The sequence below is a fragment of the Diadema antillarum genome, unplaced genomic scaffold, assembly GCF_040938485.1.
Source record: "Diadema antillarum isolate AM-2024a unplaced genomic scaffold, OU_Dant_1.0 seq00000301_RagTag, whole genome shotgun sequence".
Lineage (NCBI taxonomy): Eukaryota > Metazoa > Echinodermata > Echinoidea > Diadematoida > Diadematidae > Diadema > Diadema antillarum.
Genome location: NW_027271324.1, coordinates 683,191 through 706,848, shown reverse-complemented (window position 1 = coordinate 706,848; position 23,658 = coordinate 683,191). Strand labels below are relative to the sequence as shown.

At 37.5% G+C, this 23,658-nt stretch overlaps 2 protein-coding genes and 1 long non-coding RNA gene across 3 annotated transcripts; 1 reads left to right on the top strand and 2 right to left on the bottom strand.

The window, feature by feature from the left end:
- Positions 1-4,400: 4,400 nt before the first annotated feature.
- LOC139730313 (uncharacterized) lies at positions 4,401-10,033 on the top strand. Its single transcript, XM_071641186.1, has 2 exons — positions 4,401-7,485; positions 9,249-10,033. Exons 1-2 carry the CDS (start codon positions 7,400-7,402, stop codon positions 9,997-9,999), a joined length of 837 nt encoding a protein of 278 aa, XP_071497287.1. The 5' UTR covers positions 4,401-7,399; the 3' UTR covers positions 10,000-10,033.
- A 3,006-nt stretch (positions 10,034-13,039) lies between these two features.
- Positions 13,040-20,837, bottom strand: LOC139730312 (uncharacterized). The gene is made up of 3 exons (XR_011710916.1): positions 19,557-20,837; positions 18,561-18,653; positions 13,040-16,644 (listed from the first exon to the last, which is right to left on the bottom strand). It is a non-coding gene; the product is annotated as an uncharacterized lncRNA (long non-coding RNA).
- A 612-nt stretch (positions 20,838-21,449) lies between these two features.
- LOC139730311 (putative nuclease HARBI1) lies at positions 21,450-22,396 on the bottom strand. The gene has a single exon (XM_071641185.1). The coding sequence runs from the start codon at positions 22,241-22,243 to the stop codon at positions 21,641-21,643; it is 603 nt and encodes a 200-aa protein (XP_071497286.1). The 5' UTR covers positions 22,244-22,396; the 3' UTR covers positions 21,450-21,640.
- Positions 22,397-23,658: the final 1,262 nt, after the last annotated feature.

Genomic DNA, 23,658 nt, shown 5'->3' with positions numbered 1-23,658 from the left:
CCAAACTTCAGTGTATTATGTACATACATTACACTATATTCGTATAAGCAAAAATATACCCCTGTTTTTTTGTTACAAGTTTTACGCGCAAAGGTACAATCCTGCCATGAAATTAATCCGTACATTGTTGACACAATGACTTGTTATTCAATTTCACACGCGCTGGATTCTTTTCTAAACCGTCACATAGTTTTGCAGATATCTACTACCTTGTAGGACTAAATATTTAATTGATAAAGACAATAGATGATTTGTACCAATTCTGTCTCTTGTTAGAGCATTTGTACCAGTTCTGTATCTTGTTAGAGAATTTGCACGTATTGTAATTTTGCAGATGACTAAAAAAAAAAAAAGACTGAATAAAAGCAAATGGCTGTTGGTCTACCTTCATATATACACTGTTTTGTGTTTATGTCCAAAAGGTTTTGTCAGTGTATGACATGTGTATACAGCATGTGCTTGTGTCGATTTTGCTGGGTAGAGGTGTGCCTGTGTGTGTGTGTGTGTGTGTGTGTGTGTGTGTGTGCGTGTGTGTGTGTGTGTGTGTAAGAGAGAGAGAGAGAGAGTGGGGGGGGGTGGCAGGGGATCGAACTCAACGGAATCAAAAAGTAATTACGACAGTGCAGAGCGCAGTGACATACAAGTACATTATGCAATTCAGCCACACAACGACATTGAAAAGTGATTAATAGTTCGAAGTTTATTCATAGCCGTACACAAAAATCTAATCCGAATGATTAAGTGTCAATTCTGTAATGATCAAATTGATATTTTTTTTAATATTACTGATGTAATACTTTTCTAGCTGTGCGAGCTGTCTTTAATATTCAATGGGCATATATACCGTATTTTGATTTTGTCATACTCTACTAGTACGAGTAGTAGTACGAGTAGTAGTAGTAGTAGGAGGAGGAGGAGGAGGAGGAGGAGGAGGAGGAGGAGGAGGAGTCGTAGTAGTAGTAGTAGTAGTAGTACGTCCAAAAAAAAGTGTATGGAAGGGATTATAGAAGGCAGGAGATGCAGAGCACGCCAGTGCAGTGTGTGGTGTAAATGAGTGGACAGGAAAGAGTGTCGATGTAGTAAGGCGGCCATGAACAGTACAGAGTGTGGAGGTCACAAAGTACACTGTATCCGATCGCGATGCAGCGAGATCATTATTTTTGAATCTGGGCCGGTATTCAAATCCATACTTAAGTTAAGTCTGTTATTGAGCTTAGGATTTTACTTGGCTAAGTAGTTTACTTAAGTCGTATTCAAATGCTGAGCAAAGAATTGGCTTAAACTTAGCGAAGATCGATGACATCGCCCGAAGATAAGTTTTTTACTTATGACGTCACGATTTTTGCGCGATGTCTTGGCCAAAATGGGCAGACGATCACCGCTGCGCTGTGCGACGATTTCCTATGGGAAATTACGTGTTAATTGTTTTTCGCACAAACCTTTGTCTAACGTACATGTATTACTCGGAGATCATAGCTACATGTTGTATCTAAGATGGAAGGCGACGAGAGAAGAAAGAAGAATTTTAGTGAATTAGAGAAATATGAGCTGGTGGAGGGGTACAGAGAGTATGAGGCGGTCTTAAAGCCCAAACTTGGCCAGACCGTGACTCATAAAGACAAGGAACGGGCCTGGGCAGCAATCACCATCAGGGTGAATGCTGTTTCGAGGGTAAGGAGGTCGGTGCTCGAAGTAAAAAAAAAATGGAACAACCTTTCCAGCACTATGAAAGAGCACCGTTATCAGGAAAGACAGGAGATGTCAAAGACAGGTATGTTGATTTATTTGATTTATTGGAATAATGAGGTGATATATAAGTAATATGTTACGTGGATATAGAGAGAAACATATGGAACAAATCGTAGATGGCGCAGTAAGAATAACAAGAAAAGGTCAAAATTGGGTCAAATCTTGCGCTTGCGCATAGCAAGTTTAGCCCTTTTCACGATCGACCTAGAGCTCTTCGCTGTCTGTGAAACTGCTCACAAATCACGGTTTTTGTCGGCTGCATACAGTATCAATTTTACTTTTAAAGACAAGTTAGGTCTAGACTACTCCGTCAAAACTTCCAGCAAGCGAGGACGATTTGTATCAGCTTATCTTTCGATTGTTGGATTTGTCAGTACACAGCTCGGGCTCAAGGCGCAATTCAACCATCACTCCGTCAGTCATCCTGCACGCGGGCCACTGGCGGCAGCGCTGCCCCAGGGTGCTCAGTGAAAGCCTGTGCATCATGCATCATCAGTTGCTCCTGTGCAGCTGCATGCTGTGATTAAACTATCCAGTTACATGTAGACTCTAGTCTCCTGTTCTGAGTGATACTAGTTTGAGGGTTCTTCGGATCTCGTTCAGCAAAGAAATAAAGCTAAGTTTTCATTCTACATTTGATTTTTTTTCAACATTGAATATGTAACGGGCTAAGCGTATGCACAAACTGGCCAAATACAAGTCAAGGGTAATTACTAATCGGTAGTGTGGTGCTTCCATTCATTTTTGAATATCTGTTTCAGGAATACTTTCTAAATGATCATTGCAGCTTGTTCGATTCCATTTTCAAACAAATGTGATTTTGTATTTTCTACAGTGTAATTGAGGAATCACAGTTTAACAAGTTAGAATTAGAGCTAGTGTTCTACATTGTATGTAGAGCTTCTAGATCTCAATCTTAAGATTCACAGAGCAGAGTATTTTGGATGTGTGATTGATGAACTTCTAAATATTTTTGTATGTGCACATTGACCGCATACTGGCATTACTGCACATATTATGCAAATTAAATTATGCATGTTTTCTTTGGTACGTAGATGTATCACTTTACAACTACAAACTGCTGAACAGAAACTGGGACATGTAGATCTAGATGTTGTACGGTATTTATAAGAGTTTAATAATAATATTGTCTAAGTTAGATTTAGGGTTTGCCGGTATAGCCTGAAGTTATTGGCGTGGCAGTGTTGACCGATAAATATGTCGAATTGGTCGAGGAATTTGACAGAATGTAATTAGTACGCAAAAATGTGCGTGTCCGGTAATACCATGCGTCCGCTAATACCAATACCATGCTTGCCCCCCCCCCCCCCACTTTTTTTTTCCAGTATTGACAATAGTTCTTCATTTCCTACCACAGCGGGGCCCTGAAGCATTTCTTTAGGTCCCAATTCCACGTTGTGAGGCAATGTACAATTGTACTGATACAGATTGTATATATCCACAGCCCTCGTTCACAATTCCCCTCCTGACCAACAAATGTCAATGAAAAAAGTGAAGTTCCCTGACTAATCGAATCTGACATATTTATTGGTCAAGACCATAGACATATCAATTAAAATTACTAGGCGGAAAGCTTTGTGATACGTCAGCATGTTAAGCATTGTTCTAGGACCGGCCCACTGGAATCAATTGAACGCACATATAGAGGGTCACTGAATAGCTGAATAATTCATCGTTAGTGGACGGTGGTGACGTCACGGGCGTACATGTAGCTGCGTTGTGTGTGGCGCACAACAATAAGACCAGCATGTATCAAGAACGAGGCTCAGGCATTCAGTAATGACATTGGTTAGTTTTGTGTGTGTGTAATTTGTAATCATGAATGATAATTTGTTTACAAATTCGATATAAACCTGTGACCTATTTTCTTTACCTGTGATCACGTGAGCATTCACAGTTCGCTGACCCAACAGTTTTTCAAATTGCGTCGCAGTAATTAAAACAGTTATTGCGCGTATCATCTAACAAAATGAATTATTCAGTGACCCTCTATTTGTGCGTTCAATTTATTTTTACAAAATGGCAGGGCTTGACCCCCCTGGTCAAGACTCAAGTGGCAGTGATGACAGGACGACATATACATTGTGTTGTGATGTGCATCGTATAGACATGGAATGGTGTATGTATTTATCACCATTAATTCATTGACAATCACACGAACCAACAAATTGGTCCCTGTTGGGCGCAAACACAATTTCGAGGAAAACGCGGATAAAGTTTGGGCGGGTTTCGGATTTGTTTTGTACATATAAAATGAACTGTATGCTATAAAGAATATCCCTTGTAAGAAAGCCTGAATTCTGCTGCTTACTATGATGGTAGTATAAACCTTATACAGTCAAAAAATTTATTACTTCAGCAATGTAAAGTGAACCTGGTTACATGCACTGTGGTAGATGTAATGATTCAATGGTTTACAGACCGGGAAGTTAATGTGCATGATCTTCGAACCGTCGAATCACTAAGATTGCATTGGATAGCAAATGATGAGCGAGACTAGAGACTAAAAGTGGCAAATGCTAGCCCTAACCCTATCCCTAACCCCACCTCTGCAGGCATAGGTATAATTTCATTACACCTATGGCTGGTTGGCATTAAGTTCTGTAGTGAACTGATACTGAATGAAAAAAGAAAATGAAATTCTGCTTTTTCCTTAAAAAAGCATTCATTGACATATTCAATGTTTCAATTTCAATAAAAGTTAAGATAAATGTGAAGCAGTATAAGTCAAGAATGACTTGGTTTGTAAAAGGTTTTGGACTGTATTGTCTGAATTTATATATATTTTTTGTAACCGTTAAAATGAAGGCAGGGATGACGTTTTTTTTTAGTCAAATAAAAGTAGAAAAGAAGAACAGAAATAACAGTGTTTGGGTGTACCTCGGACATCAACTTCAGTTGGTAAAATCAAATATCAATGACATTTTCACTTGGAGAGAATTCACAGATTTGTTTTTTTTCCATTTTTCTCAGTCCCACCTGTGCTTTGTACCACACAGTTGTACCATGGACCTACATGTACTACAAATGGACATTCATCACTCGTTAAGTAATTCATGCACCTGTTTCTGTCAAAAGCGTCACAAAAACATTTTAAGCTTGCTTTCCTGCTTTGATCTTACCATCACCGCCGACAACCAGCCTGGATAAAAACAAGACGACGCTTTGATAAATCTAAAAACTGATGTGCAGAAGATAGTAATTCTCTTAAATCAAGAAAAATGCATGTGCAGTTGTAGTGTACATTGGGAAATTATCGCTCAAGTAATTTCATTTGTGAAATGCGCGTACTTTACAAGAGAAAGCAATTATTTTGACAGGTTGATTGTGATTTGTAATCTAATTTCCCTCATTTTTCGCACATTGTTCCAGAGTAAACATGGACAGTAACCGTAGATGACATGTATGTCTTGTCATTAAGCCATGTTTCATGCTTGTCCACAAGTGTCCACTTCAGTAATTTCAATTTTGTGGCAGGAAAACTGTCATGTTTTCGGGTTTGCTTCTCCCTTTCATCAGTATTTATTCAAAGGCAGTTGAGTCTGAAAAGGTACCTCAGCAAAATAAGACTGCAATTAGGGAAATGGTTCTTTTGTCAATGACCATGCACGATTGCACAAGCGTCATTATCCCAGCACCTGAATGTACGCATGAAAAGATGCACATAATCAGGTGGCAGCGGTGATGATGGGATCAAAGAAAGACCTTCGTTTCTAGTCCATGTATAGTACAGTTGTAGGTCCATGGTTGTACATAATAGCCAACAGTGTACACGTGCCCTAACTCTACCCCATGCCATAAATCTACCCTTTACCCTAACCCTAACCTACTTTCCAGTCTTTAGTCTTGCTCATCGTCAGACGCCCGATCGCAGTTTAGTGCGTGCCGTCACAAAGGTGAAATCGCTCGTCTAACATACTTATGAGCGTTTCTGTGTTTGTGTGAATGTTTACGTGTGAGTGTATACATTTGTGTGTTTATATGCATATGTGTGTATGTGTATGTGTTTCAGTGTATGTGTGTGTGTGTCTGTGTGTGTGTGTGTCAGTATGTGCATGTGTGTATGTGTCTGTTAGTGTGCTTACAAGTGAGTATATGATACGTGTGTGTTTGTGTCCATGTGTGTATGTGTGTGCATTTGTGTCTGATGCGTGTGCATTTATGCATGTGTACGTGTGCGTATACAGTGTGTATGTTTACATGTGTGTCTGTGTGTATGGTGAGTTCTATGTGTGTGCGTGTTAGTGTTTAGTTTGTGTGTGTGTTCGAGTGTTTGTATGTGTATGTGCATATATGTGTATATATGTGTATGAGTGTGTCTGTGAGTGTGTGTATATTTGTGGTTGTGTGAATGTGTATATGTATGTTTTTGTGCGTGTGCGTTAGGGTATGTGTGTGAGTGCATCTGTATGTGTGTTTGTGTTTGTATACAGTAATATACGTACAATGTATATGCATGTGTGTGCGTGTGTGTGTGTGTGGGCTAGCATGTGTGTGTATATTATGTTTATGATGCAGGTTTGGAGGCACGCGCACATAGTACATACAATGTACACATGTTTCGATTGGCGGTCAGGGCCAAATTTTACTTGCAATTTTCTCTCAATTGACATTATATTATGACTTTAAAAATTGAAACAGAATAGTCTTTTGTTTGAACTATCTAAAAATGGGAAAAAGTGAAAATCCAATATGTTGACCATTTTTGACGGATTCGTCGGTTCATGTGATCGTCAATGAATTGTTTCGCAAGCTAAAATGTCAGTTTAAAGTACTTGGATGTAGGCTTGGGCCAAAAATATGAATATTTGCAAATAACAAGTGTATGGTGTTAAGGAAAAAGATCTTCATGCATAATATATAATGGCCCAGACTCCAGCCAGTCAAATTTATAGCTGATCAACATATATTTGAGGACATTAAATTAATAAGCCAGTTCGGAGATAGCTCATGTCCACATGGGTACAAATGACCTTTCATTTTTTGCAGTTGGTTAGGCACTTAACTAAATTCAAAGCGACATAATGCAGCAGCTTGCCCAACATAGCAATTTATGGAACTCGTATTCTAACAAAGAATGAACCTGTGTAGATAAAGTGACCAGGATGGTTTGTCAATCAACACTTTGGGAAGCATCTATTTCATTGTGCTGTTTTGACTACATTAACAATCTTTTTCTGTTAACATTGCCAAATACCAGGCTTGCTGTCAGGTGGATGTACTGTCAGGCACTATTTATAAGGATTCCACGAATAATCATAACATTACAGTTGCTTATCTCAGTGAAATAAAAAACCAGCTTGTCTCTCGGTACAAATGACCTTTTTCTGCTCATGCTCAAACTGGAACTCCGAACTGGCTTATTTTACTAGACATTTTAAACTTTCCTTTAACCTGGGGGCCAATGCAATAATGAGAGGAGGTATCTGCCTTGTCTAAAAAGTAATGTCACACGCATAAACACACACACACACACACACGCACATGCAAACTTAGCTCAAGAGCTTATTATAAAGTGATTCTCATCTGAAATCGGCAAGACGTAGACTATATATTTACAAAGTTATCGTCACCTGTGTCTTCTGTTTTTTTCATGTGGATTTGAGGTGGTGGAGGACCAGTCTGTGTGATGACTGACATTGACGAGAGAGTTGAGAATGCCATTGGAGCCAACTCAGCAGCCTTGATTGGCATCCTCAATGGAGCAAATTCCTTGTAAGTTATTTTTCAACCAAATCTCTTGGAGTGAACCTGAGTTTCTTGTTTTGTTATGTAAAAAATAAAATGAAATCGTCAATGAGTATGATATTGTGTAAAGTCTTTATAACAAGGACCTCTTAACCAGGAAATTTGGGTTATTGTATTAATATTCTGTTACAGTGTACCGTAAAACGAATTTTCGCGTGCACTTTAATTTCACGAGCGCCAAGATTCGCGAAATTAAAATGCACGCGAAAGTCCTTGTTTACACTATATGCATTGAATGCCAGTGGCACTTGGAGAATATTTAATGCCATGAAAAAGGCTGTTGGCTCCAATTTGCGAAAAATTCATGCCGCGAATATATCATGTTTTACTGTATATCAGTATTCAAGAAATAATAAAAAAAAAATTAATAATTTCATTGGTATCTCAGAAATATAGGTATATATATATTTCTTTATCCGATATTTTGTTATGTCTAATCTCTTTCTATTGAATTTGCACTGTATCAGTACAAAGTGATTCAAACTTTAATGTATAAGATCTACAGAATTTTTTTTTTAGGGGAATACATGTATGAAAATTTAATAAAAATTTATAAATGAAATTTTAATATGTCACATTCTGGGGGGAGCATTTCCTGCTAAAACATTGTAATGATGGTATTACAAATTGTGTTGCTATGATATAACCAACTCATTTGAATATTCATAAGAAAGGGTTAAAGCACACAAATGGTTTTGGTAAGTTAACTTCAAAAAAATAAAACTTGTTCAGTATTTGATAAAGCTCTTTCAAATAAATATTTGTAACAACTTTCACGCTTGGAACTGAAATAAGAATTACAATGTAACAAATTGATGATAATTACAACTTGCAAAGTGCAGATAACGCTCATCATTTTTTTTTTTTTGGGGGGGGGGAAGGCCCACTGAACAATAAAAAAATAAAAATTAAATCATTTTAGATACAAAATAGCAGTTTCAAAGCAAATCATGACTCCTTGATGAATTGCCTTTATAATCATCAAATATCTGATTTTCTTTTTAAAAATTATATCAAATTTAATAAAACTATCATTGTATTTTAATAAAATTTAATGAAATGTGAGATTAAAAAATATCCGTACTAGTTTATTGATTTGATTTTTGTCATATTTGGCCTATTGTATAAAGGGAAATTTCTTTTTAAGAAATGACTTATTAATGACACCTTTTTAATGATAATATTGACTGGCCTGTAAGAGATAGGAGACTATATTGCCCGATTTGAAATCAAATATTGCCCAAGCAATATTTGTGGGCAAAATTTGATTTAAGAGAGGGTAAAGATATAGTCTGGATGTTTGAAGGCCAGTCAATACTGTTATTATTAAGTGGAAATCCTGAAAATTGTGTCAAATGATTAATAAAATGAATGTAGAACCGAAACAATAACCACCGCTCCCTTGATCATACAACTTGAATGGGACGTATGACATAAATAATGGAATATGTGTACAATTGTAGTTATGAAACAGGTACACGCTATTAAAGCATGGCTGTATGCAGCAGGGGAAGGGGGGGGGGGGGCATTCCCCCCCCCCCCACGTAAATTTTCAAAATTATATATTTTTATTAATAATCATTTTAAATTTCCCTCAATTCGCCCAAAATAGGCATTATATTATTCAAATCTTGTAAAAGCTCTAAGAGTTCCAACTTGTATAGTTTACTGTTTGTGGAAATATGACAATATTATTAAAACAATTTTGTGATTTCTCACTTTTCTTGCAGGCGTGGACTGATACCAGGCCGACAAGCTGCATCATCAGCTGAAGTCCCACCACTACATAGGAGAGCCCCATCACCAGCAGCTGGAGCCCCACCACCATCACCACCACTACCACAAGCTGGAGCCCCCCTGCCACCGGTAGCAGCTGGGGCCCCCCCGCAACCGGCAGCTGCAGCTAGAGCCCCCTTGCCACCACCAGCAGCTGGAGTCCCTACGCAACCTTCCACAGCTAGAGCCCCCCTGCCACCGACAGTACCTGGAGCCTCCTTGCAACGAGCAGCAGCAAGAGCCCCCCTGCCACCAGCAGCAGCTGGAGCCCCACCACAACCATCAGCAGCTAGATCCCCCCTGCCACCTACAGTACCTGGAGCCTCCTTGCAACGGGCAGCAGATAGAGCCCCCCTTCCACCAGCAACAGCTGGAGCCCCACCACAACCGGCAGCAGCTAGAGCCCCCCTGCCACTGGCAGCAGCTGGAGCCCCACCACAACCATCAGCAGCTAGAGACCCCTTGCAACCGGCAGCAGCTGTTGCCTCACTGCCTGGGAAGTCAAACAAGAGGCGTAAGTCAGAGGGCCAACTCTACAACACATACCTGGAATGGGAGATAAAGTGCTCTCAGGAGAAATTCAAGAAACTTCAAGCGGAGCAGGCGAAGTTGGAGCTAGAGAAGGAGCTGCTCACCTTGAAAATAAAAAAGGTGAAGATGGACATTGATGGAGAACACTTTCTCCGGTCTCTTACTGAACAGTAAGGATGCCAAGGGTGTGGCAGTCTATGGTTAGGCCCCCCCCCCCCCCCCCCCCCCCCCAAAAAAAAAAAAAAAAAAAAAAAAAATTGTATACCCTTTGCGACCAACTGAAAATCCTGGAAATTTTGGCTCGGGTTTTTTATTTATTTATTTTATACTATTTCAATTTTTTTCCCCAAAGTTTTCATCTACAAATTTGTGATCTATTTTTTTAACGCAAAATGAAAAATGTGTTTGAAAACATAAATACCTAAAGAAAAACAGATGAAAGAAAGCAACAAAATACCGACACTCTTGGATTTTGGGAATTTGTACTTTTTAATAAGGGCAAGCAAACATATTTTTTTGGGGGGTGGCCTTTTGCGTAGACGCTTGAAATGTGTATCACCTACTGCCAATTGATATATCTTGTTCATTTGGTCATCATTAAATAAATGACCTCTGTACCTTGGCCTGGCAGGGGTGTCACTATTGAAATCTAGAATGTATGAGCCCAGTCTCATTTATGGTTTTGCATATGTACTCTCATGTTGAAAGATGTGTATATATGCTCCCTCTTCCACCACACCTGAGCATGTTTCAAAATTGTTGATTTATATCCTTTGGGATCATGGGTGGGCTCAATTACATTCAAGTTACATTTCTGATTACATTCCAGAGATGATTCAAGGACTTAAAAGACTATTAGTCATTACAATATCCTGCCAAAGCAAAGCTACATTGTAACCTATTGTCCTGTTAATAGTAGAGGATCCCATTTGCAGGTTTAAAGCCTGATAATTTGCAAACTTAGTGCCATTTTAAAGTAGATATCGATAGAGAACCACCATAGAAATACATTTTATGTAAGTTATTGTAATAATAATGTAATTTATGATAATTGATTGATATTTAATTTCATGTGGGATTAACTCCAAATTCAAAACAAGGAAAAGTAGAAATTACGTGGTGCGTAACATATGTCCCCGCCGGAAGTAGCATTTAGTGGCAAAATGTAAAATATAGGTAAAAAATGAAGGTCAAAGAAGTCAAAGGTCAAATTTCTGTGTAGAAGTTTTGAAGCCCTCACCTAGTGCCATCACCAAGCAAACGGAATCGAAATTGGGTTATAAATGGCGAAGGAGTAGCATTTTGTATTCAATGTACAATATAGGTAAAAAACCAAGGTCAAACGTCAAAGAAGTCAAAGGTCAAAATTCCATGTAGAAGTTTTGAAGCCCTCACCTAGTGCCATCACATAAAGCAAACGGAATCGAAATCGGGTTAGAAATGGCGAAGGAGTAGCATTTTGAAGCAAAATTTACAATATAGGTCAATGGTCAAGGTCAAAGGTCACAACTGAAATTTTGTGTAGAAGTCTCAAAGCTCCCATGTAGTGCTATCACATAAAGCAAACAGAATCAAAATTGTCTCATAAATGACAGAGAAATCATGTTCACAAAAGTGAAGGTATGTAACATGGACAGACATTGGTCCCCTTCAGCAGTATATCTTATTCAGAATTTGAAAGAAGCTGTAATTAATATTTTCAGGTACCATGCACAATGAAAGCAAAGTTGAATATTTCCGGGGTATGTACATTATTTTATGCAATATTGTGAAATGTTAACATTGATTAGTCATAACATTATTTACATGTTTAGTTTAAATTCTCTATTAAGCCAATGTGGAAAGCAAGGGCCTTTTAAAACAACTTTTGCTACTTTTTATACTGTGTATGAATTACTTAAAGTAAATGCTCTTCATAGAAATACAATTGTTTAAAGTTACAACACAATGTTAACCATATGGTCAGGGAGCTTGTGTCATTGAAGGTACAAACATGGACAGACGTCTGTCCATGTTCGTACCTTCACTTGTGTAATGGTTCAAAATTTCTAACAAGAGACATCTGTATGCTCTGATCTGCTAATGGAAAAAAATTATTACATGAAATGAAATTATTTTGACCATGTAAAATTACATCACCTGAAGGATAATAATCATGAGGGGAATCTGATCTTGAAGGTACGAACATGGACAGACGTCTGTCCATGTTCATACCTTCGTCTGTCCATGTTCGTACCTTCACATGTGGAATCATCCAAAATTTCTAATTAAAACCATCTGAGCTCTCTAATCTGCTAATAAAAATAGTGTATGACATGAAATAAAAGTATCCAGATCATGTTTAATTCTATTACTAGAAAGATGTCACCATCATCTGTCAAGGAAGGTACGAACATGGACAGACACATGCGTTTACTGTACAGGTTGTCTGTCCACACACGAAAAAATTAATTCACACATATTTTTGAATGATCCACAAAGGAAAGTGATTTCAGACATTGTTAGTATATGATGTCTTTCTGAGGCCATAAACCTTGATGACTCATCTTTCTGTATTTTTTATTAAATTTTATATTCAATGAAGGTACAAACATGGGTGAAGGTATGTAACAAAGTGGACAGACAAGTTTTTGGCTACTGTCAAGTCACGGCAGAAACTTGTGGGACTTCCCTAGGGAGTGGAAGTATACTGATTATGTAGATGCTGGCCTGGCATGTCTTATGAATCCAAGCAACTGCACTGATATGGCTTATTTTTCAAAAAATGAGTCTCCTTAAAATCTGTTACATACCTTCAAAAAGTGGACAGACAAAGCAACACTTAAGTTTGATTGCCAATTGCATTAAATTTGCTTTCAAGCTAAGCTAGTTTTGGTTACAACATTTCAACTTATCCCGTAACGAAACTACTTAATCACCAAAACTCTCTTTCTGCCCACTGGGAACAAAAGAAATTAACAGGTGAAGGTATGTAACGGGATGGACAGACATGCCTATATCATACAGGCTATAACTGAATTCCATTTTCATTTAATAAATGAAGTAAATCTGAAAGGTAGAGACATTTCTTATTTCAAATCTGATGTAGATTGTACAATGGTAGCAAATTGAACAGTTTGATCACGCACGGACGCACAGACGGACGGACGGACGGACACACACACGTACGGAGCCCGTTTCATAGTCCCCTGCTCGAACTCGTTTGGCAGGGACAATTAAGGAAAATCTAGTATATATTTTTGCTTCCTATTCCTGTTCTATGAAATATTGTTAGTTTAAACTTCACAGATGTTGTTCTGGGGTCAGAAGCCATCTGTAGAAGAAATTTGGGAAAGATTTTCAGTGGCTTGCAAGTTGCAAATGGGATCCCCTGCATGTACCTTTAAGAACTGCTCTGGCTAATCCTGGAATGTCATTGAAAATGTAATTGAATGTAACTAGAATGTATTTAAGAATGTGATTGAAACCAACTCCTTTTTGGATTGAATTTTATGGCAAATGTGCCTCTCATTTTTGATCCTGGAGTAGGTAGCTACAGGGGAAACTCGGTATAACGAACACTGCTATTACGAGATATCGGTTATAATGAAGAAATTTTCCAGGTCCCAAATTTCCTCCACACAAGTCTATGTAAAATGCTACTCTTATAGCGAGATCGGCTATAACGAAATAACTGCTATAATGAGATAAATTTCAGACTTCCAAACAAAGAAAAACATAGCCAATCAAACCTGCTATAGCGAGTTAAAGCAAAATGTCTTCAGTAAAGCTTTACTTCGCCTATGCCATCATCTTCCGAGATTGTAAAGCTTGATGTGCCGAAAACTGTCTTGTACACACATAATTATTTTCCTTCAGTGCACTCTAGCTAGCACTGCATGTTGTACGTGTAAGTGTGTGTGTGCGCGCACACTGATACATGCAAAAAATGTGGTGGGACAGCCATATGTATACATCACATCATCATGACGTTTAGCAGGTGTGAGGAAATCTGATGCTGTGATTGGCTTTCTACGAGGGGAATTCCCCATCTTCACACACACGCAGTCATAATGTACGTATACAGAATGTGTCACACAAACACACAGCATTGTTTAGACCATATTCAAGCTTTCCATACAACACACACCCATACTATAACCACATACCAATCCACAGACGATCTTGCATGATACAATCGCAAGCTATACAAATTTACATATTCAAACATCTACAATTAATAAGAAACACATTATTGATATTGGATTTCCTTGGCGAAAAACATCTTTTTACCCATAAAGGTGAGTAATTCCCTCACAAACAATATCAAGTTATTAGTATTGAATGAAATATGATGGGTAGTCCCACATGTGCAAATTAATGTCTTTATGTTATGCTTTCTTTTATGCCTACTGATATAACGAGATATCGGCTGTAATGAGGAAAATGACTCTATCCCGACCATCTCGTTATATTGAGTTTCCACTTTTGTAGTTTACATTCTTCTGTATGCATAGTGAGAGCATGCATGTGTTTTGTAGAATGTAAGAGCATCTTCCCAAATGTATTTTTTTCTAAATTTGTCACAGGCTTCAAGAAATGATCATGTCAGATGGAGTCAACAAAAATCACCAGTCAACAAAAATCACCTTATTTCACCTTTTATGTTCATATTCTATTCAATTATTTATTTATAATACATATCATGAAATAACATCTATTCAGCATACCATTTTCCAAATGCACATTCCATAATATTTGAGTATATTCAGGAATATTCTGAAAGGTTCCATTATTTCAATGAAATTATTTGTTGCCAGGACTGCATGTTAAATCAAGTAGCAGATGTGATACTTCCCTAAAGTGAGAATTTACATCGTTTGCAAGAAAATTTTTGAAATATGTTGGTTATGACTTGTTAGGGAAGATAATTTATTGAAACACACCCTGTATAACAACAACAACTCTATTTCCAGTGTTAAGGGGAAAGTTTCTGTCTTCTATCATTGTCCATGGGAGCACAACTTTCAGCATATTGTAGGGCATTTTCCCCTTAAACAGATTTCTAGGTTGATGGATTAAAGTCCATTGTTCGGTTTAATTAAGTTCCCCTTAAGGTGAAATCCAACCTTGAGTGATGGGGATGATAATAATGATAATAATGAAGGTAATAATAATGATGACAGTAATAATGATAATGATTACAGTGACAATAGTATATGTAATAATGATAACAATATTAATGAGAATACAGTGGAAACTCGATATAAGGAGATCTAATATGAATGAATACCCATATACAGGGGACTCACGTTATAACAAACACAGGTATAACCAGATTTCAGTTATAACGTAGCCATTCCCATCCCAACAGATAAGAGAAAAGCAAATATTCCCAGTTATAACAAAAAATAATTTTTAATAGAATAAAAGTGCCGGTCCCGAAGTACTTCGTTATAATATGAGTCTTCTGTAACAAAGTAATTGTTCAGGTCCCACTGACAATATTTGCTTTGCATTGTCTTGTTTATTAATAATTGTTATTTATTACGAGATACAATGGAAAATAGCACGTAAAAATTTTAGGTTCCAATGACCTCCCTATAGCGAGTTTCCGATGAAATAGAATTTAGCAATAATTACATGTACAGGAAAACCCCCGTAATAATGAGTTGCGATATAACGAGATACCGTCTTTAACGAGGATATTTTACCAGTCCAATTTTCAATTGGACATGTTGAAATGTTAAAAAGATGCATATAATGGTTAAAACGAGGTACAGGTTGTAACAAGGAAAAATTGGCAGTCCCACTGACCTTGATGTAATGGGGTTTACCTGTGGTAAATGACGCATAATGGCAACCCATGTCAATTTATCACAGACACACAAATATATTTATTATATTTTATAAATTTGCTTGTGCCGCTCGCAATCTTTCACAATTCTGTATATTTGCGTCTCGTCAGCAGGTATTTATGCATGCTTGTAATGATAAACTATATTACAATTTGGTATACAATATTATATACAATGCCTGCTCATAATTACAACAGCATATTCTATAATTGTACTTGCAAATTATCTTAATAAGAACACAGAATACTCCTTATTTTTGAGATGCAAGTACCAATATAGAAAATGGGTGAAATAATCATGGCTTTTGGTTTTGTTGGGGAGCTTTCCTTCATGATGTCAAATGATGAATATTTCCTTAGCTCGTTCTGATAACAGTGTAACAAATGTACCAATAAAATCATTCAAATATATAACATGCTATCAACTTGCAATGTGACTAAACAAAAGAAAATTCAAAACTCTGCCCCTCAAAATTTTAGACATAACAGTACAGCATACCATTGGCGATACAGTGATCTTTTCGGTACAAATGAGCTAACCGTTGTGTCTATTTCACTTGTATTCTTATACTTTTCAGCTGCAAGTAATAGTTTAACAGTTGCCTAGGTAACAAGGATTGTACAATATGTTCATCCTGGTATTAGATTGTAAGTGATAATGACATACTTCATGAGGAGGCGTGATCAACATTAATTTAGAGCCTGCAAAAGGATATATCTTTTTACGAAATTATCCAGCCACGTAAATGTATCCATCCACATAATTATTCCATAATTGTGTGCATTCTAACTAAAAGTGGGATTCTACTATGTGACGTCTGTAGGCCCGTGGAACATTGTGATTCATTCCTTGATGTAGTTCCTGATCGGGTTGATCATATCCCTGGATGTCCTCGGCAATGAGTGGAATCCTCATGTCTTTGGCAAGGTTGTGTAGAATGGCACATGCTGCTACTATGCAGCTGGCTTTCTCAGGTTTGTACCTATAATGTAGATGGATGTGCAAAGCTCTCATAAAGCTCTATAACCAAAAAAAAAAAAAAAAAAAAAAAAAAAAAGAAGGAATTATGGAAAAATCTATTATTGAAGTTCTCGCCATCTACCTGGTAAAGAAGAGCATCTACACACAATTTACAAGTCCATATGATTGAGAGGGTATGAATCCACAAATCTGACAGTGGAAGATTGACTGAAATCAGTGGCGCATCTAGCGGGGGAGGGGGGGGGGGGGGGGGGGGGGGCAAGGGGGGCATATGCCTCGGGCGCCACTTCAGGAGGGCGCAGAAAAAGGAAAAAGAAAAAAGGGGAAACCTTTGTATTTAAATGCTTATTTTTGAAGGGGTATATATCATGATTCCCCTCCCCCCCCCCCAAGAAAAAAAGAAGTGGGGGACGGTGTACATGCGTTATCACCCCCCCCCCTCCATCATCCCCTTCATAACTGAAAAAAAGTCTAATCATTTCCTACCTGCGCAAAAATGAAGAAAAATATGGGGAAATGCCTCGCTGAACTTGCTTACACAAACTCGTATGCTTTGTGAATTTTTCAGTTATTCAATATAAGTGATTCATAAAGCCAGTCATCATCACAATATTAATAATTACTTGAATTATCAACCAAATATTGAAGAGAATCATGTGTTTCCTATATACGTCATATATTTCCCCTATATCCTGATTAGAATTATACAATATGATAATCAAATATTCCGTGCCCTTAAGCTGAAATACCTAAATTTTAGACTCGCTCGCAAAAATTTGAATCTTTATTTTTCAGCTCCCCCCCCCAAAAAAAAAAAAAAAAATTAATATTTATTTCTCTCATATTTTCCACTGGCGAATAACCCTTTTTAAGAGCTTGAAAATGTATATTGTGCACTGTTTTTTCAGTTGCCAATAATACGAAAGTTGTGGAAGTTTGAAGTTGGTGTAAATTCATATAGCAATGATATGGCTCACAATGTTATTGAACTTGCACGATATAAACATTAGTGTTGTGATCCCCTCAGCAATGATTTGTCAAGTAGACGATCTAATTAAAAATATATACATGTATATCCAGCCTTTCTAATAAAATTTTAACTTCACTCATCCTGGAATGTATGATAAATCATGTATAGAATAACAATAAGACTTAACCTTAAAAAAGGAAAATTAGGGATTTCTTAATTGATTAGGGAGTTGTCAGGGATTAGGGAGAAGGTGAAAGTGCCACTGGGCGTGTTTCTAAATTGGTCACCCCTCAAAACCAAACTAATTTTCACAGTTTTCTCGGACACGATATTCACTTTTTAGGGAGGTATCACATGTCCTCATTGATAAAATATCAATTCCCTTCACATGTTTCATCATCTGTAAAAGCCAAACTTTTTATAGAACATCATTTTAAAAGGTACGACATGGTCGGTTTTTGCAGCACTGCACAAATTGAAAAAGGATAATTATGAAGATATTCTTATATATTGAAGGCCATGAATGCTCCCCATATCCAAGTACAATGATATTAATTTAATAAATGTATCTCCGATTAAAAAATGACAGCCATATCAAAACGAAATTCTGTCCGGCGCGCGTCCAACATGCTTTACGACAATTTTAAAACAGGCCCCACTGTGAAAATTACACCTCATCAAATATGTATGTATTTTCAATTTTCTTGAAACTGTACTGCACTTAACAACTTTCTTAACTTTCTTATTTGATGGATTTTACCCCAAAAATTATCACTGTGCAGTTGCCATTTCATGACTAAAGCAAAATTTCTTTTTATATATGCAATGTCAATACAATATGCCAGTTATTTATTAATATGTTTTTAAAGCTTAGATATATTGATAGTGTGCTGTCATCCACCATTTGTGCAGAATATTTGAATAGATCTTTTAGTTCTATTTTTTACCTTAATTCACCATGAAGGCAATGAAACCTTCTCTTCAGTTGACCGATTCCTCTCTCCACGAGACAGCGTGTTCGCTTATGTGCCAAGTTGTATCTGTGGTAACAATGGAGGAAAGCATTCACATAATACCTCATATCTGGTTATGCCTCATATTCTTGGTTTAACAAACAGGACCAAGACTAGTGTTCATTTTGTTGAAATATGTATCCAAGGTAAATTTTACTGCTTCACAATGGTATTTTTTTTTCTAATTGAAGATTTCGAAGATGAGAAAATTTCTTCGTGCATCTTTACAACTTACTACACCAGTAACAAAGCTATCAGCATCACCAACACACCAACACACCCACCCACACACACGCACACACGCACACACACACACGCGCACACACGCACACACACACACACACACACACACACTCGTGCAATCACGTGTATTTCGAATCAAGTACAGTAATGTGTAAGGCAATAATGACACAAACACACAATCCATTCTCATATTATGTACAGTATTTGCACACTTGTAAGAATGCCCGACTTATGCTCTGGCATATGTAATAATAGCTCCCACGGGAATCACAATGCTAACCCAGAACCTAACCCTAGCCCAGTCCCTATCTTCAACCAAAAACCCTTTCATAATCATAACCCTAATTCTCTCTGATGAGAGATTTCGCCGGAGCAACTGTCGCCGGAGCATATTATGTCGGATTACCACTTGGACAGGCATAAAAATGCATTTAAACATAATGGGGATAGTCATTCTTAAATTGCACTTGTGGGTAGTTGCTCATGTCCCTGTCCACTCAAATTTTGCGTGCCATTTGTTGAACGTCCGTCCGTCCGTAACGCTTTGAAAACTGGCATAACTTTGCTCCAATGAGTCCAATTTTGACTAAACTTCGATTTTACAAGCTTCTCAAGATACCTAACTTTTTATGAAACCTCAAATTAATGCAATTATTCTTCGTGAGTGTGGTTTTATGGAATTTATACCTTTCTTCTGCATCATCCGATGGACGAGCGATTGGAGTAAGAAGCCAGCACTTGAGAGGATAGCCACTGTCTCCTAGGAGGTGTCCTTCACTGTCCTGCAGTACCTCCTGTAGTCCACTCTCGCGAAGCACCCTAAAATGAATAATTTTCGACTTATCAATTAATTTTACACTCCTCTCAAGAAGAAAAAAAAAAGTTGATTACGTCTGCTAAATCAATAAATCAGAAAATGTTTTTTGTTTGTTGTTTTTTTTTTATGGATATAAACTATGGCCATAATCAGCGTAAGCTTTCAAAAACTGAAAATACGTTTCCCCAACCAGTTGCTGATTTGGGGAATGGGGGTATTTGGTGTAGATAAAAAAAAAATGACACTTTTGATCGATAATTACTTTTTACTTACACAACAGTTATCATTCCATTTTCGTATGTAGGTAGCAGAAGAGTGTACAATTTTACTGAGTATAATTGTATTAAATCAAATGAAACTAAAATTATTTCTGAAAGTGATTAATACCCCCACCTCCTGACCAGTGTTTGTTCAGAGCATGTGGTATCGTTAGGGCGGCAATGAGGTGGATATACCAAAATAAGTATTTACCATGGCAACGCATTGTCCGCTTGCAATCCCAAAGGACATTTTAGGCAATTACTCTTAAAGAGCATCATATACACCAAATTTGACCTTCATCGCTTAAATGCTTTATCTTCATACAAAAAATGAGTGGTTACCATAGCAACATACATATATCTCATACTATCAACATACATATATCTCATACTATCACATACACATTGGTGTATTGTATAACTATATACATATAGATCATCGTACATACTGAAGTTGAACTTAAGTGATTTAATGATGTTGAAGTTATTCGATCTGCAAGGTTTTGGTAAAATAGTTTTTACCATGCCAATGCCTTGGCTGGAAAAAAAAAAGATCCACATCTATTCCTCAAGACCATAATGCCTACCAATTTTGATTTCAGTTGCTTCAAAACTGTGGAACTAGTTCACAGGATTTTTGAAGGAAACGTGCGGTTACCGTGACAACGCTTTGTCAAGTTAAAATACTAGTACAAAGGGTGTCTTGCATAAGTTCACCTATAGATTAACATAGATACTAATTTTGTTCTTAATTGCTTGAATATTGTGGAATAAATGCAAGTGGTTACCATGGCAACGCATTTACAGACGAACACAAAAATCCTATCTTACACATATATTCCTCAATATCATAATTTCCTCTAAACTTTCATTTACATTGATTCAAAACTGTAGGACTTCGCGACGCGAGATTTTGCAACGGACCAACCACCGCCCGCCATCACACCGCTTCATATATTATGTATGTATGTATATATATATATATATATACACATATATATACATATATATATAATATATATACATAATACATACATTATATATATATATATATATATATATATATATATATATATGTATACCCGCTTCAAACTTCGTTTGGCGTGGATATAATAAAATGTTTGGAAATTATAACTACTATAGGCTTTCTATAGCTCAGTCGGTAGAGCACCGGTCTAGCAATCCGGAGGTCTCGGGTTCGACTCCCGATGGAATCCCATTTTCTTTGCTTACTTTTCCACTAAGAAATTATAACTATTTAGAGTTAACTCATCAATCAATACAGCGAAAAGTGCAAGTATGGAATGCCTTACTCTTTAGTAACATCTGGTTCAAACTACAAATATTATGGAGTTAATCAGTTATAAATTTCGGTAACGTATCTGTTTTATGGTTTCATAGAGCACTGTGTTCACAATTACGTGCCAATGTTACATTGTTAATGCCCTTAATGCGTTGAGAATTTACTGTCCTTTTTTTTTTTTTTTTTTTGAATACCCGGCATCTATTATTGTTTATGCACGTATATGAAGACAAGTTTTGACTCAATATTTTGTTGCTGATTTTGGGGTTTCACTCTGACTGAAATTGAACTAACACTCTATGTGAGAATGTCCCATATACCACAGTGACACATGTTTTAAACAAAATCGAATCACAATGATTAATTAAATTTGAAAGATAGATGATTTTTATTACCTCGAATCATGAACACTTCCTGGCCATTGTGCATTCAGATTGATGATCTTTGCATCTGCGTCTACCACTACCTGAACGTTGATGCTGTGAAAACGTTTGCGATTAACAAATTGGTGCTCATCCTCACTTGGTGCTTGTATCTTGACATGAGTTCCGTCGATCAACCCGATCACGCCAGGAAACCTTGCTATCTGGTAAAACTTCATCATGTTCTCAACTTGCTCATGTCCTTGAGGAAGGCGAACAAAGTGTGGTAACCTGTCGGTAAGTGCCGTGCAGACTGTCTGGACAATCCGTGAAACAGACGCCTGAGAGATTCCAAGCGTGTCTCCGTCTGTTCTCTGGAAACATCCAGTGGCTAAAACATGAAGGGCTATGCAAACTTTGTCTATTGGGTCAATAGGATGGTTGTTATTTCCTTTCGGTGTGATGTCGTGTCGGATAAGATTAGTAATGTAGTGGATACCCTCCCCGTTGAATCTGTAGCGCTTGATTAATTCAACGTCATTGTAGATTTGCAACGGATGAAGTCGTCTGTGTACTAGTATTCTCTCCCTTCCCAATTGGTAGTTCTCATGGAGATGGAGAAGAGCTGCCATGGCCACGTCTTCCCCAGCTCAAATCCAATAGCCAAGTGGCAAACAACCTACCAGCATTTCTTATCTTAAGTAACCTACGAGCATTTCTTATCTTAAGTATAATACTTAACATGAATGACGTCACTCTGCAATTTTATTACTTTAAGTAAAATACTTAAGTAATAAAATTGCGACAAAATCTGTCTTAGCCAAGTATAATACTTAGCGGGAACTGAATCGCATTTTTAAACAAATTACTTTTCTTAAGTAAAATACTTGATTTAAGTATAAGTATTTGACTTAAGTATGGATTTGAATACCGGCCCTGAGGTTCATTTACATGAAGCCAATCACAGCGATCCAGTGGCGTGAGTAGTGATGAATATTAATGAAATGATCACGCGGTGACCGATTGCCCGAAAACCTATTAGCCAATCAGAATGCGGTATCCTAAAGTGCGGCACGCGTTAAATACAGTGTATCAGAGGCAGATTCCGTCAGCAGCTAAGGAATATGAATATTGCAGAGGTACCTATGGGAAAGTTTTTCCAATTGGCTAGATATTTTACATGAATATTCATTAGAATATGATTATTCATTTTAAGGAGTTACTTTTTGGTTGTGCGACAGGAATAGTGGTTCTTTTACGTCTCGAAGTAGGTCATTCTGATGGGACCTCTCCCTGCCTGTTCGCGCGCACCGCGCCGTTCATATAACGCGCGAAAATGTGTGTCCTTATGCGGAGTACTGAATCCTAAGGTGAAAAACAGCTAATTTTCAACTCAAAAGGTACCTATGTAAAATGTGTACAGAAATGTAAAATTTCTGCATCTACTCCTTGTGTACGACCTACATTTCCATTTTGATGAGTTACTTTTACTTCCCGAGATATTACTGCGCAGCTTTGGGCTCATGAACTAGACTTTGCGTGTATTAGCCCTATACCTGTCTATGCACTCAGATGAGTGCTTTTTCAAAACGCGCTCTGCGTATGGAAGATGTCACTTTAGAAATTGTAATGGACAATTTAAGTGGTGGGGGTAGCCGCCAGACGCCCCCAAAGACCCAACTCTTACCAGCTAGGCTATAGCCTAGCTGAAAATTGAAGTAACCCCATGAAACCCCACTGGAACATGCTCTATAACACTTACGGAATAAATGCATTGACCGTTGCCAGACGCTTTAAGTGGTGGGGCGTAGCCCCAGACGCTCTCAAAGACCAAATTTTACCAGCTATAGGCTAGCCTAGCTATAAAAGTAACCTGAAACCCATTTGAACTTGTTCTTTACACTAAAAGGATGAATCAATGATTGTTCCCGAACGTTTTACGTGATGGGCTCAGCCGCCAGACGCCCTCAAAGACCCAATTTTTCCAGCTAGGTTAGCCTACCTGAAGAGTATGATAACCTATAGTGAAACCCACATGAACTTGTTT